The following is a 14,970-nucleotide window of genomic DNA, read 5'->3' on the forward strand; positions in this document are numbered from 1 at the left end:
TCAAGAAAGACTAACGTTCCTCTTTAATCTCCCTGTGATGGAAATTCCAAAAAGTTACTAGAAATGGAAAATGAAATTGATATTTCCCATGAACTGTGCCCTAACCACTTGTCTCTATGCAAAAGGGAGGCCGCTGTCCTGATTTACAAGAAGTTCAAAACTATTTTGACTACTTTAAAGGAATCGAAAACTATGCACTCTTTAATGGCAGCATTATTTGCAGCACATACCAGGGAGAAGTAAATAATTTATACAAAATTCTGCTGTTCTTTGATCTCTCTCTCTATGTCTTTACTATCATAGTGAATAATAGGGTAAAATGTATTCAGTAAACAAGCTATTACTGTGCTAAAGAATTAATGCCTACCTACAATGAAAGGCAAGACCAAATCCATCTACTTAAAATACTGTTTATTTGTGATTTAACATTAATTAGCATTACATCTATGAGCAACTTCAGAAAACATTTATATATTTTTCCACAGGACACAGAGTTGGTTGGCTCATTCTTTATGCCAAAGCAAGTAAATAGAGGCATTAGCAAAAGGTGCAAATAGTTCACGGTTGCATTTAAAAAATATTTATGCACATTGCATTCATTTAGATATATTTTTTTAAAAAAAGTTATGAAAAGCATAGTTCACAGGTTACTGTTTCTACATATGTTGTAATACAATACAAATGATGTAGAACTTAAAAAAGACTAAGTTAAGCAACTGAAAGTTTCCACTACGATTTAGAACACAAGATTCCAGTAGTGAGCTCTAAAATGTCTTCTCCAGAATCCATGTCAACTTCGCATTTTTACACGTTCACAGTCAAACTGAACCAGCCCCATAACATGTCATAATCAATATCATTTACATGCCAACCCACCCTCCAGAAATACTTTGTATTGTTCTTCTCACTGGTGATTTAGGGGTCACGCTGATCTTTCACCGATTGGCTATTGTGGACAATGATGAGGTCCAATTTTGAGAGAGGGGAAAAAAAATACTACGTCAATGTTGGGTTTAAATTTGTACTTAATGACAGAAAAAAAAACCAAACTAAAAAGATGTAGTAAAATGAAGAAATGGAAGCCTTAACCCTTGCGGCACTTAACACCCTGATTTATTCTGGTTTCGCTTCAACAGCTACCCAAACCTATCTGACCTGTTAAAATTTCAAATGCAAACTAGAAGAAAGTTGCCCTGCACCGAGAAATTTAAAAATACAAGGATTCATGGATTTTTAAACTGATTGAAGATATCACAATGCACAGTGAATAAAAATCTTTCCCAAACCAGTATTTTTTTGGTCTGCTTGATTTTCCTTGCCATTTCATTTTTCCCTTAAGCAATTTTTTTCCTACCTTTAAGTCATCTTTTGAGATTTATTCCTTTTCTTATCAGCAAAACCAAAGACAATACTTATTGATATTTAAGCACACATCCAGTTTCATTGTACATGACATCCTTTAGTACTGAGCTTTGATTCTTGAATCACATCAGAGTATACTCAGTCTCACTCACCATCAAATCTGCTCTATGGTTAATGATCAGTTTAAATGCCTATAGCACTTTACACTGAATGGTATACAAATACTTCAACATACAAAATTGGTTTTGCCAGAGTTAAACTAAGCTATCCATGTTATGTGTATACAAAATCCCCCTTGATCAAAAAATAAGGGGTTTTCTAACTAATAAAAAAGGAAGTTTTCAAAAATTATACTTTACTAAAATGAAACATTTGGCAAAAAAAGTTACTTCAGATGAGGAAATTTTACAAAAATGTGTAAAACTCCAAATAAACTTTTTTTTTATCTATTATGTGCCAGTGTATACTCATCTTGCATGATCTTATTTTAGAAGATTTAAAAGTGTGCTGTTAATATCCACCCACTGAAATAACAGGGTGTAGAAGCAAAGGCTGTGGTCAGAAAGTTCAATTAAAAAAAGTATAATCTGATTTACCAAGGGAGGCAGCAGTTTTAAAAAAATTCATTAGATCATTTGACAGACTTTTTCAGACCAACACTAAGCAGGACTGCATATTTCAGGTAAAGACGTGGCTAAGATATATTGAACGGACAGACACCTGCCAGAGCAGATCTCAGCAAAACTAGTGAATGTTTCGAAATTTCAAAGTGATTTTTAGGTGCATAAAAATGAGAGATGAATTAGCTTTTTTTGTTCTTAAGTGATTTTTTTTTAACACGTTTCCAGTTTTGTTCTTAGTTTGAAGTCCAGTTCTGCTGCACACCCCTAATGCTGATCTACTACTGTATATTAAAGGTCAACGTACATGTGCCCTTTAAATGTGCAGTGTCACATTAAAATAAAAGGGGTGTACTTATGCTTCAACTTTCTCCTTTTTTTTGTTCTTTTTCAGGAAAGATGGAGTGCGGAATTTCTTCTTTTTCTTGGATGGTGATTTAGAAGGAGAGCCTTCAGGGGACAGAACTTCTTCAATTTTCTCGGAAGACTTAATGGTAATCTCGACACTCTCCATTGTGGATGTTGTTGTTAACCGACTCACTCGCTTGGAGAGATCATCTTCCACATCATGCATATCATCTTTGCCATTCACCACGACGACCGGTACCTCCATGGAGATGAAGTTCTTGGGAAATAGATCATGATTTTCTATGGAAATTATTGTCTCTGGTTAATGATTCTGCAAAAATATTCTTTGTGACTTTATAAAATAAATCCTTAGCCTGAAGTTGCATCCTCTCCAGAGAAGAGAGACCTCTGTAGCAGTATAACACGAACTGATACCTGAGCAGTCAATTTCCTTAGCTACTTTTTGGTACATGATGAAGACCGTTTGGCCACAAAGAAACTTAGATAATCTTTTCCAGTTTTGTCAGTATGTCTATGCAGGCAAATTATCTGGAAATAAATGTAAAGCCTGAATATACTTTGGCTTTAATTATATCTCTAATTCAGGCAAACCTATTATGTGATCTGAAATTGTATCATTTTTTATTTATCTTAGCAATTTGCTAGCATAGACCTGGCCGAAATATCAATTTCCAAATCAGTCATGGGTACCCATAAAGAAGACCACACACATGATCAAAGGACAAATTTGTGAAGAGGACTTTAGCTAATGACAGTAGGGAATGGGGAAAGACAGTTTAAGTTTAGAAAATGAAGTCTTAAAGACTTCCACACTGACCTTGAATTCTACATAAATAGCTTGAACTTTCAAATTATTTTTATAACAGCAAAACACAAGCAGTCTTTTCCTTTAACACAACACCATAAATAACCCTTTATGCACATTTTGATTTAGGTTTAGTCAGTTCTGCTATAACACGTATTCTCAATGGAAGAATTAGGGAATGTTCTTCCCACCACATGAATCTGCTGTTTGTTTGTTTGTTGTTGTTTTTTAACGGTACTTGTTGGACCAAATAGGCTTAATGTAGAAAGAAAATGCTTGTGTGCAGGCATGTGGTCAAGTTGTGATGCTGCTACACTTTCCAGCCTCTGCCTCAATCTTACGGTATTGTACAGTGCTGTATATTTTAGCAATATTATAATATTCAACACAGTAAAATAACAATAGGTGTCAAAGGTGGCATTCTGCTAGTGGAGGACAGAATGATAATATAAGAATTTGTATAAAAAAATATCAATCGGTGATATCGTTGAACCATTAAGCCCCTAACTCATTAATTTCTTTGGAATCAGTGGTTACTATACCATGACTTCTCCCATAACGCTGGGTTCTTCAAGGGCACAATTGCGTGCTATAACAGAAATGACTGTAATACCAAAGGTATACTTACTGTCATTTAATATTCAATTTCTTTCAACATAGGACAGCAAATGACAAAGGAGACAGGCAAGAAGATTACCCTCATGCTTTGCTATGGGAAATTACAATCAATACCTTCTACTGTTTCGGGGACATTTTGCGGCGACTGAGTTTGAGACTGAACTTGGGAAACGGATGAACCGTCATCTGAGAATACTTCCTGCTCAGCATCTGTGGGACAAGAGTTTAGTTAGAAGCCATGCAAAGTTAAAATAAGTGCGAGAGTTTTTTGTGCCAATTAGTGCAGTCATTAAAGTGAACAAGTACAAAAAGGGAAAAATCCACCAATCAACATTTCATGTTTACCATTAACAATATTGGTTATTTGGGAGTTCAAGTATTAAATCCGTAACTGTTATTAGAGCACACAAGTTAGACAAAAGATTAAAAAGATACAAGGGATAAATGCAGAGCTGTAAATTGCCTGTGCCAGCAGTAGAAGCATTGGCTCAAAAACAGTTAATGGAAAAATCTGAGGTTCACTAAAGCTTTATAAAGGAGTTATGAAACAATCAACTGTATTTAAATAATAAAGGACAGTGCACTGTGGTATTATTACACAACCAGTTAGTAATTTATGTTAGAGCCATTTTACATTTTTGTTTTCAAATGATTCAAAATGGAAAGAGGCTATTTATAATGTTAAACATGGCTTCAGAATGGTTCTAAAAACAATATTACCTGAATTCTTCAGGTTTTCACAAATACTTCAAAAGGGATGTTGAAAACAATTGGGGAATTAAGTACCATTAACACGATGAGTCAAGGCGACTCATTTTCCTGACAATGACAGGAACAGGATCCCCTGAAGATCTTTTTTTTTTTTTTAAGATCATGACCGCACTGTGTCTAAAGTGGTTCCTGGTTTGCTTTTGGATGAAAGTTAAAAAAAAAAAGTACTTGATAGGTTTTGGTATCCACATCCTTATGTGGATTAGAGCTGGGATACTGTAAGAATTTTTCTCAATATAAATATCAAAGTTGGCATACAATCGGCTGGAATGATCTTTGAAAACATTTATTGGATTAAAAATCTAAAAACAGACCGTAGGAAATTAAATAGCCAATCCTTGGATCAATATTTCTTCCTCCATTTTGCTACTAGACTCTTTGGGCATTTCAGTAGCAACAGCAGAATTCCTGAAGTATGTTCCTTTCTATTTATTCTGAAATGATCCTATCAGGTATTCACCCAGAGGCACCCAGGAAAGCAGTTCACACTATGGATTTAAAAGTATGGCTGTTTCATTGCTCAGCTGACACTGCGCACACTGGATCTAATTGTTCTTTCATCTGAGGATCAAAAGATTTAGTTACAAAAACAGCCATTAGTTTGCTCTTATGAGTTTTTTTTTAGAATGACTTCAAAGAAACAATGTTGCTATTTACAAGTTCTAGAAGACGTGACTCTTGAGACCAAGTGGACTTCCCTGATAAGGGGAAATTTTAAGTGATTTTTTGAGCCCTTCAATTCTGCATTTATAAAAAGACTGGGGGAAGAGAGGGAAATCAAGAGACTATATGGAAAGGAAGAAGATGGGTAATGGTAGGAGAAACGAGAGTTTGTAGCACCCACAACACAACCCGTCCCCTCACGTGTGACTCTTGGTAATGTGGCTTGGAAAACTGTCGTCAGTAGTCACTGTACACTACCTTATAAATCAGCTACTAACCTTCTAGCCCTTGCTGCTTGCGTTCGATTGTCTTTTTATATTCTTCCAGCTCTTTTTCCGTAAGATGACTGAAGGGGTTAGGTGGGGCTGGTGGGGCATGCTCATCATCCTCAAATGGCATGGTCTGGAAAAGAGAAAAAACAATCAGAACGTAACAGTCACAGGTGAGGACCACCACTCATTACTTATCAGAGTTGTGATGTCATTTCTCTTGGGGAGGAAAAAAAAAACCCAAGTTAAAATTGCAGAGGAAGCTTTATAAACTATTAATTGACTGAACATTTTGGGATTTTAAAAACAGGCTTGGAACTGATTTATGGCCACCCATTTCCAGAATCTCCTAGGCAAATCAATGATCCTGTATGTCTCAACAAGGAGTATTTGATTTTGGTGTGTTACTTATGAAATGAATTATAATTTGGAATTATACAATAACAAAAAGAGTTACAAAACAAAGGTAGGTGTTGATATACAAAGCCAGGAATAGTTCATAGAAATGATTTTACCCAAAATGATCAGAAAGATAAAAATCATCTCAAAAATATCAAATTGCCTAAGAAAATGTGAGATTTTTCTGCCAGAGCATGGTTAACTTTGGATTAAAAGCTAAGAACTACTAAGGACTTACTGAACTAGGCTTTTTATCGATTACAATTCCAGCAAGCAACTGAGACTGTGGTCCAGCTGTCTTCAAGTCATACCTGTTTTGTTCCCGAATCTAAAGAGGAAGGAAAGTAATGCAAACAAGTTATTTGATGTACATACTTACTTCTTCAAGACCATGGAGGTAACTAGATTTTTGCTAGATTTTTGCTTTTTCTTTAACCAAAGGCTATAGCCACCAAACCATCATGCAAGAAAAAGTTATAGACCCACCAATTTGCAATTCACAAGTCTTATTAATAATAGCACCCAGTAAGTGCTTAATAACTGCCTTTATTATTATCAGACACCACATTCTCCCCACTCTTTAGGATCCTCCTATTAATTTAGAGATGCAGGGCACCTCGAAAAATATTCAGTATATGCACAATAGTATTACTGATCCTCAAACACATATCTTACCTTATTTCTTTTCTCCAATACTTCACTTGGATTTGTATTCAGAGGAACAAACTGGTTTGGATCTTCAATTTTGATTGGGGTTCCCCCACTAACTTTAGAGGAATCCTCTGCTTTCATCCACTTAAAGAGAAGCACGGACATTTTAGAGCAATACTATACCATCTATTATATACTATAACCAAAGCTTTACAGAATGGAAAATTCACACTATTTGATTGCAAAAACTTATAAAGAGCTCCAGAAACGTTTGAAATGAAATACTCAATGTCATGTTCTAGTTGTGCATAAACACAAATTGTTGATTTATTGGTGACAAACAGAAGGGGAAATACAGGTAAGACTATATGGGCATTCTACTACATATTGCTGAAGAACATGTATACTCTAAACAGAATTCCAGAGCAGGAATCAAAACCATCATGTAATAGTCCTACTTAAGAAATTTTGCATATTTGTTTTCAATACTGGACATTGTCAGCCTGGTACTACTGCTTAATATAATCTTGAAGTTCCACTTTCTGGCCTGAATAGCAAAAGAAACACAGGAAGTCTGAATACTGTTTTAAAAAGTTATCATATCAATCAATCATATTTATTGAGCGCTTACTGTGTGCAGAGCACTGTACTAAGCGCTTGGTACACAATGATACTTAGGGAAGGGGAATTCCATTTGAGGATATAGATGATTTGAGACTTTCCCCAATCAGATAAGCCAATAAGTCTGAGGATTCATGAGTTTACTAAGTGAGAAAAATGGAAACTCTCAAAACATTTCTATTGGGCACCAGATTTTGTAGTACAAGAGAAGGTGGAACAATGTAAATGCCTGATGCCCCCAACTGAGTACTGTGAGTTATTATATCTGGAGTCAGGTTGGAGACCTACAGCACTTCCTGGGAAAAACAACAAAGAGAAAATGAAAAGGCAGAAAAAGATGGAAGAGGCAAAAATCTGACACCGAGAGTGAAAAGTAAATAAATGCCTCCAAACCTCACACTGAGATAATATTCTGGCAAGTGCAATTCCGGGAAACTGCATATAACTATCTTTCACTCTGACAAGTTACCTTAGTCTTTAGTTACTTCCTTTGAAAAAAATTTCAATGTATTCCAATTCATCCGTGGAATGTAAAGTACATACATAAATGTGTACGTGTATTGTGCACAAAGTGCATATATCTACATCTACATATACACACACTACATAATCTGTATTATACTCTACTTAATGTAATTTTTGGATTGAGAGCGCTAGCCTATTAAAAAGAGTATTTAGGACAGGGATACTACATAAAATTTGGACATACTGTGATTTTAGTCCTGGGACTGGTTTCTCCATTCCAAGATTCCTCAGGAACATTTACTTTCATGTATGTATTTGGTGAGTTCAGCCATCTTGTCTTTTCTCGTTGCTGTCTTTGTGCTAGAAATTTGAGTGGTGAGAGTGGTACTGAATCATCTTCAAAGGAAAAGGCAGTCACAGTTGCTGGGATCTCCACATCACTCTTGTGCCTGGGTTTTTCTCTGACCAAAGGTTGCCTATAGGCATAACCTGTTCTGTAACCCTAAAAGAAGAAAAATAAGTATCCCCGAGGAATCAAACCAACCACTCAGGATCACAGTAAATTAAGCTGATATACACTCAATATTTCAAATCTAAAGAGGATTTTTAAAGACCCATTCTGGAGTTCATTTTTTGGGGGGGGAGGGCGGGGCTTACAAGGATTATTAAGAGAGACAAAGAGGCAAAAGAGAAAACAGTACCAAGCACTGCCAACATTAAGTATAACAACTCAACAAGGGACATCCTTTTTGTGTACCTAAAGTGGCTCCAACACAGGTCTTTTCAGGCATACACACGCTCAGAGGTGAACTTCACCATCAAGGGTGTCTTTGGATAGACGGGACAACCAAATATAAGGATAACTAAGTAAATCAATAAATTCATTCCAATGTATTTGTTTAGCGCTTACTATGTGCAGAGTACTGTACTAAGAGCTTGGGAGAATAGCATATAACAAAAACAGACACATTCCCTGCCCACAACAAGCTTACAGTCTAAATCTATACCATACAATCTTGGTGAACTTAACTCCAAGGCTAACATTCGGCACATCTCAGAATCTGATTATTAGGGTTTACAGAAGACAGAGTTGTTAATACTTCCCTATCTATAAGATCAGCTCTGCCCAAGATTTAACAATGCTTTCGAAGTTGCTAAGCAGAAAACCTACCTTCCTATCAACAGAACTATAGATAGAAAAACATACTGCTACATTTTTTCATACAGAAAACTAAAAGCCTAAGATCTTTCTACTACATGTTCCTAAATCTTTGGGTATTATTTTTCCGCCAGGGAGTTCTGCGCTTGCATGACTACTCAGCAGAATATGAAATTAATAGAAGGAATTTTTTTTCTCCCTCACATCTCATAATTTAGAAATATACACAAATATGTCTCCCCTGTAAAATAATTCTAAAGAGAGCCAAGGGTGCTTTTTTGTGTAATCTGCATTCATTTAAAATAAAGCACTTACCAGGTTGTCCAGTGTTCTCATAAGGCCTTCAAACTCAAGTTCTCCAACTTTCCACTTCTGGTGGGTGTTCATATTTACACCCCCTCCTCCAGCTGCTGCCAGAGAGTGAGTGAAAGGCTTGTACTTCTGCAGATCTAATAGAACCAGATTGTCCACTCCACCTGCACCTGCTAATGCATGGACCTAGACCAGGGAAAAAAAAAATCACATCCACAAGGGGATGGTGATGAGTTACTTTTTTTTCCCCCAGCACAAAAGTAATTTACAAATTTCTGAATCACTGAAGCAACGAGAACTGCATAGGCTGCTAACCACAAAGCAAATGCATACCCGGGTGGAACTGCATGGCTTAAGGATAGTTTGAAATTCAAGGGTCTTATTTACTGTTTATCTAAACAGATGATTTCCAGGACTCTCTGGTTCTGGGAAATAGGAATCCAATTCAGGTCACTGACATTTCCAAATTGTTTTAGCAGCTGAACTTTCCTGGAAAGTTTTATTCTTGTAGTTTGCCTGCTGAATTTACACTGTTTTGCCAAGGTCTTTAAGCCCTTAATACAAACCAACAATACTGCTGAAATCAAAATTATAACGTGGTATAGATGGAGCTCAGTGAACTAACTGCTGACCTCATATCATCTCCGTGGATATGCAGTCTTTTCTCCTAGAATATGAGGTTTGGTTTTTGATGAACCCTGTTTCAAGGAATACTCATGCCATGTCTGATGTGTGTGTATTTCACCTAGTTCCTTCTGACCCCGCATTGTGTTGATCCAGAGGGACATGCACAGTCAGAAAAACACTTCCTGATTCTGCTGCCATCTATTCAAAATGCATAGTGAAAATACATGTGCTAGGAGAACCAGCTGTACTTACAATGTACAATTTCAAAGGTAAAAGAGGCAATGGATGCAACAGAATGATGACCTAATATAAAAGGAAAACAAGTAAACATTCTGGATACTACAAGTGCAACCCTTATTTCTTTTGTGGAAAAAAATAAAGCTACAGCAAACTTGTTGATGGATAGAGAGAAGGCTTTTCTTTTCTAATTAATTTCTAATTATACTGCTCTTGAGAAATAACTAAACACACATTATTAGTCTTTGACACACATTTGTGGAAAGAATTAAATCGGGTCTGTTAAACTCTAAAATCTCCTGGGAGAACTCTAATCAATAAATTTACAGAACAGAAAACATGACAGCTCATTAGTAAACCTTTGGAGAGTTTGGAGCTGATTTTCAATTTGTGAATGACGCAGGCTTTTTGGTTCTCTTTCAGCTCCCTTGCTTCTGGTCATTTCAACTCTTATTAACCACCAGAGGGTGAACAGGCTAAGAAGAAATCAACACATCTTTAGCTTGCTAGCGGGTCAGTTAAAAGGTTTGGGAGGGGAGAAAGTTGAAATCAATGGCTACAATTATGTTTATAATTATCCAAGACTTGTCTTAACCCCATTTCCACAGATGGACATGAGATGGTTATACTTAGCTGAACAGGATTTACCTGGGAAACAAATTCGTCCAGCAAATATACATTGTCTTACCTGTACCTCACAAGCTATCTGCACATTGAAAATATAATGGAACGCCTCCTCTACTGTTTCGCCAAGTGCTATTACACCATGGTTCCGCAGCACAAGCACCTAAAGGAGAACCCCAAAGGGAATGGTTACGGACCGCTGGCAATTTCATTAATAAAAGCAATATAACGAGCACTTAAAACCCCCCAGGTACACACCTTACAACTAGGCCCAAGGACTTTCTGCAGTTGAATTCTCTCTTCTTGCTCATCGAGGGATCCTTGATAGTCATAATAAGCAACATCACCTAGGATCAGTGCCTCTTGAGAGATTGGAAGGATACCACATTTCATGGAGGACACCTAGAAAGTGGCATCGAAGTAAAGAGAATCCTTTCAAGAACAAATAAACTTACTTGTGATAAGTAAGGGTTTTAACAGCTATATTCGTGTGTGTGTGTGTGTGTGTGTGTGTGTGTGTGTGTGTGTGTGCGAGCGTACATACTCCCTATACTGACTCTTACTCCACAACACTGGATCACACCTATAACACAATTTGTGAAGGCAATTTTGTTTTGCGTACTAAATATGTTGCTCTAAGGAACTTGATAAAATACCTCAATTAAATTACTTAGTCAAATGATTCAGATGGTTTCTTCAGATGGATAGTACAACGGAAGCCTTTTCTCTTATTTTTTTTTTTTTATTTACTCCTGTTACAGAGGTGAAGAATAATTAAAATGGGATTGAGGGCCAAGGACTAAACAAATGCAATCTGAAGACAAAGAGCACTAAATATGCAAAAACACTCAAGAAACTAGAAAATGTATTAATTTGTGCTAAATCTATTAAAGGGGACTTAGAAACTTACAGCTGCCGTTGCAGGAGTATGTATATGGATTACACATTTAACATCAGGTCGGGTAGAATAGATAGCAGCATGGGGACTGAATCCCGCATGGTCGATTCTCAGATTCGTACTTCCTTGGTCAACTACTTCTCCTATTATATTTACCTTCACCTGGAGACCCAAAATAAAGACAACAAATGAATTATGAACACTGGAAACAAAGCAGACTATTCTAGCAACAATTTTAAAACCTCGTACCAAATGGTGTATTTTTTTGAAAAGTCTCTAGAAATATCAGCCTCTGAACTGTGAAAAAAAATCAGGGGGCTGGAGAAGTCTACTTTTTGGCACGGTGGCTGGGAAATTTTAATTTAGCAACAACAAAGCATCTGGGATTAATGCAAATCCGGTTGCTTTTGAGGGCTTTGTCACTGGCAGGGAAAGTTGTCTTGGAATCTGATCTAATAAATTTAGCAAATGGAACTTAATTTACAAACAATAAGAAGACTCCTTTCTTTTCGGCAGAACTAGACTTTATGAACTGGGAGTGCGTCAAATAATATTTCCCTTAAAACCCACTGATAATATCAATTGAATCCCCAACAATTTATCCCCCAGGGAACTGGAACCTATATACTCCATTATCCCTCGATGGCAGCTAACTTGCTGGGGGTTGAGGAGGGGGCAGCTGCCTTTTTCTGAGGTTTTAAATAAAAGTGAAAGGTTCTGGATTTCCCCCATCATACCACTTACAGAGAAACAAAACCCAAGAAGCCACTATTATTTTATAAAACAATAAAGGAAAGCAGCATCCTCATACTCCCAAATTTGATTGCCACTGGGGATGATAGAAAACAATCAACCAATTGGTCAATCCTAAATGTTGGACTGATTCAGTCCTCACCAACCATACATCCTCGTTTAACTGCCTTTCCTGATCAATAGAGCAAAATGTTGACTTTGACTTACCTAATGAGTTATCTTTCATAGTAAAAATTTTTAAGTTAGACCCTTTCTTGTTTCTAGCCACACTAACAACAACAGTACACAGTTCCTGAGAAGCACAACGATGAAGGCAATAATAAATATAAATGAAAACTATACCAAGTTGGAGGCTGTAGCTTCAGAAAAAGACAGGCCCCTGGGAATAATAATGATGTGGTCATGTTCCTTACTTATTCTTACCTGAAAATGAAAAGAAAAATAATTAGTAAAACTCCAAAGTTTACCAAAATTAAAATTACTGAGCCTTTATCATCTTTATCAACCCATCAGCCACTTTTAATATTTATGTATTCATTTATTTATATCCATTCTTAGTAATTGTATATATATGCATATTTGACTGAACCTTCAATACATTTATTTGGCTCCCACTGCTCATATATATATGTATAGTCTTATGTCAGTCTCTTCTGTTGGAGGGTAAGCTCCTTGCGGGCAGGGAATGTGTCTACAAGAGGTAATCAAATGAACACTTTTTATTAATTTGAAAGCCAACATCATTCAACCCATTATAACTGGTATGTTCAGTCAACACAGAAATAAAGAGTAAAAGGGCATTTAAATAAATAGCTTATCTTCTTTAGAAAAGCTCAGGTATGCAGTTGTGCTTAAGGAATGTTCATGGAAAAAACTTGTACCTGGATCGAATGCCCAGTAATTATTCTGAAAGACTACTTGGGTCAGCCAAGCAATTCATATATTTTATTTCATCCAACTCCCCATAAAAGCACATAAATTGAAAACAGCATAGGAGAAAGGAAACATTATTTTTCATATAAAAACTTCGCAACTCCCCCTCCCCGCCTCCCAATTCCCTTCTGAATGATATACTCAATGGAAAACTGGGTACGAGAGCGATTCCCACAAATACCTTTTGTTGCCAAAGGAACTCCACTCTATAATAAACTTCGGGTTCCTATTAGGATTTTAGATTCAAAGCATGGTAAACAAACATATGCTCAGCTAGTCTAGGGTAAAGGAATCTGGGCTATTGACTTTCCTTCATGACCTTAAGGGGTCAAGTTACCACTGACTGGATCATGGACTTGAGAGTGCAATGAACCATGTTTTACAAAAAGAGACTCCCAGGGAAAGAGAACTTCTAGAGGAAGAACAACCATCTACCTCCTAGCAAGGCTAGAGTTCCCCAAGAAGAAGAGGCAGTAAATGCTAAAAACACTTACTGTGATATATGAATTTGCCAAGTGTGCCCATCCAAACAAGTCAGCAAGCCTATACAAGCTTGCAAGCTTACAACGAGTAAGTTTTTCTCCCTTTATATAGGAGGTGGTGTCTGCTCCAGGAAGGTCATTGATAGGTGTAACCATTCCAAGGCCTAAAAGAAAAATCGAATAAGCTTAAGGCATGCCCTTACTTGTAGATCAATCTATCCAGGCCCCAAGAAGCAGCACAAGTTTGAGGCTACTTTTGATTTGTAAATAAATACTCAGAATGTAACCACCCTCATTATTTTTCAACTTTCTATCAGGAAATCACATGAACTTGCTTCATGTGGATAACAGTCTCGCTCTCTTTCTCTCTCTCTCTCTGTGTCTCTCTCTGCCCTCCCCACTCAGACCTGGAGGGAAATGCGGAGGTGAGGGGAAGAAGCCACACAGCCACAAAGAGAGGCGTAAAAACTGTCAGGGATCAGAAGACGTACCTCAGCTGTCCTGATCTACTCCCTATACTTCTGCTGCCACCTCAGAGATGGCCATTTAGAGCAGCAACATAAGTAGGTAATGGTAAAGATACAAGTTACATAATGTTACAAGAAGTGCCACAAATTACCAAACATAACTTCCTCTGCCCAACCCCTCACCCCGCCCAGGGGTGACTTACTGAGTGGAGATGAAGAAAAACCCGCAAAAGAGCTCGCCATGATGTAATCAGCAATCTGTTGTAATGCTAACAATCCAGTTGGGTTGTAGCCTTTCTTCATCTGTTCTTGAATAAGGCATTCCAGGTCTTCTCGAAAGGCCTACAACATACAATAAGGCAACTGTTCAAAATATCCCACTTCCATAGAAATAAGAGAAAAATGATATCACCAGTAAGCAATCCTTACTTTTTTCCTTTTGTCAAATTCCACCCACAAAACCTATATCCATAAAATGCTCGCTTGGTTGTTGGAATCATCATGGCAGTCGTCAATACTCTGGAACTCCCATGAACCTGACCTCAGATTGTGTGTTTCTACCCAGCTCTAAGTCCTGAGCACACTGCAGGGAGCACACACACACCTGCAGGCCCCATGGCCATGGCCTACCTAATGGCTACATTTGTGCTGTTTCCCCAATTCTCTTGCCCTTCCTATCACCCAGTGCGTCATTTTCCACCTAGAAGGACTGTAGAGGGTGACCAGGTTTCTCGCCGCTGCTGCTGCAGCTAGGAGGTGAGTTCCCTCTTCCATTGCCTCCAGGACTGCTAAATTGCCTCTGTGACAGATTTTTTTAACCCTCCAAGATGGAATCGAATCAGGTCACGCCTAAGAGACAGAAAAA

The 14,970-nt window shown here is 37.3% G+C and overlaps 1 protein-coding gene across 3 annotated transcripts in view; it reads right to left on the reverse strand.

Moving 5' to 3' along the window:
- Positions 1 to 394: 394 nt before the first annotated feature.
- Positions 395 to 14,970, reverse strand: part of ADD3 (adducin 3) — a 112,787-nt gene continuing 98,211 nt past the window's right edge. For 2 of the 3 annotated variants that reach the window (XM_038758328.1, XM_038758327.1), the window contains exons 4-16: positions 14,309 to 14,447; positions 13,651 to 13,802; positions 12,566 to 12,646; positions 11,483 to 11,632; positions 10,831 to 10,974; positions 10,637 to 10,735; positions 9,088 to 9,270; positions 7,858 to 8,115; positions 6,552 to 6,671; positions 6,115 to 6,204; positions 5,487 to 5,610; positions 3,889 to 3,984; positions 395 to 2,630 (exon numbers count right to left, since the gene is read on the reverse strand). In XM_038758328.1, coding sequence (XP_038614256.1) covers positions 2,338 to 2,630; positions 3,889 to 3,984; positions 5,487 to 5,610; positions 6,115 to 6,204; positions 6,552 to 6,671; positions 7,858 to 8,115; positions 9,088 to 9,270; positions 10,637 to 10,735; positions 10,831 to 10,974; positions 11,483 to 11,632; positions 12,566 to 12,646; positions 13,651 to 13,802; positions 14,309 to 14,447 — 1,929 coding nt within the window. In that variant the 3' untranslated portion in view covers positions 395 to 2,337. The remainder of the gene's footprint in view (positions 2,631 to 3,888; positions 3,985 to 5,486; positions 5,611 to 6,114; positions 6,205 to 6,551; positions 6,672 to 7,857; positions 8,116 to 9,087; positions 9,271 to 10,636; positions 10,736 to 10,830; positions 10,975 to 11,482; positions 11,633 to 12,565; positions 12,647 to 13,650; positions 13,803 to 14,308; positions 14,448 to 14,970) is intronic. The other variant, XM_038758329.1, reaches the window with a different exon arrangement.

Source organism: Tachyglossus aculeatus, chromosome 16 (assembly GCF_015852505.1).
Source record: "Tachyglossus aculeatus isolate mTacAcu1 chromosome 16, mTacAcu1.pri, whole genome shotgun sequence".
Classification (NCBI taxonomy): Eukaryota; Metazoa; Chordata; class Mammalia; order Monotremata; family Tachyglossidae; genus Tachyglossus; species Tachyglossus aculeatus.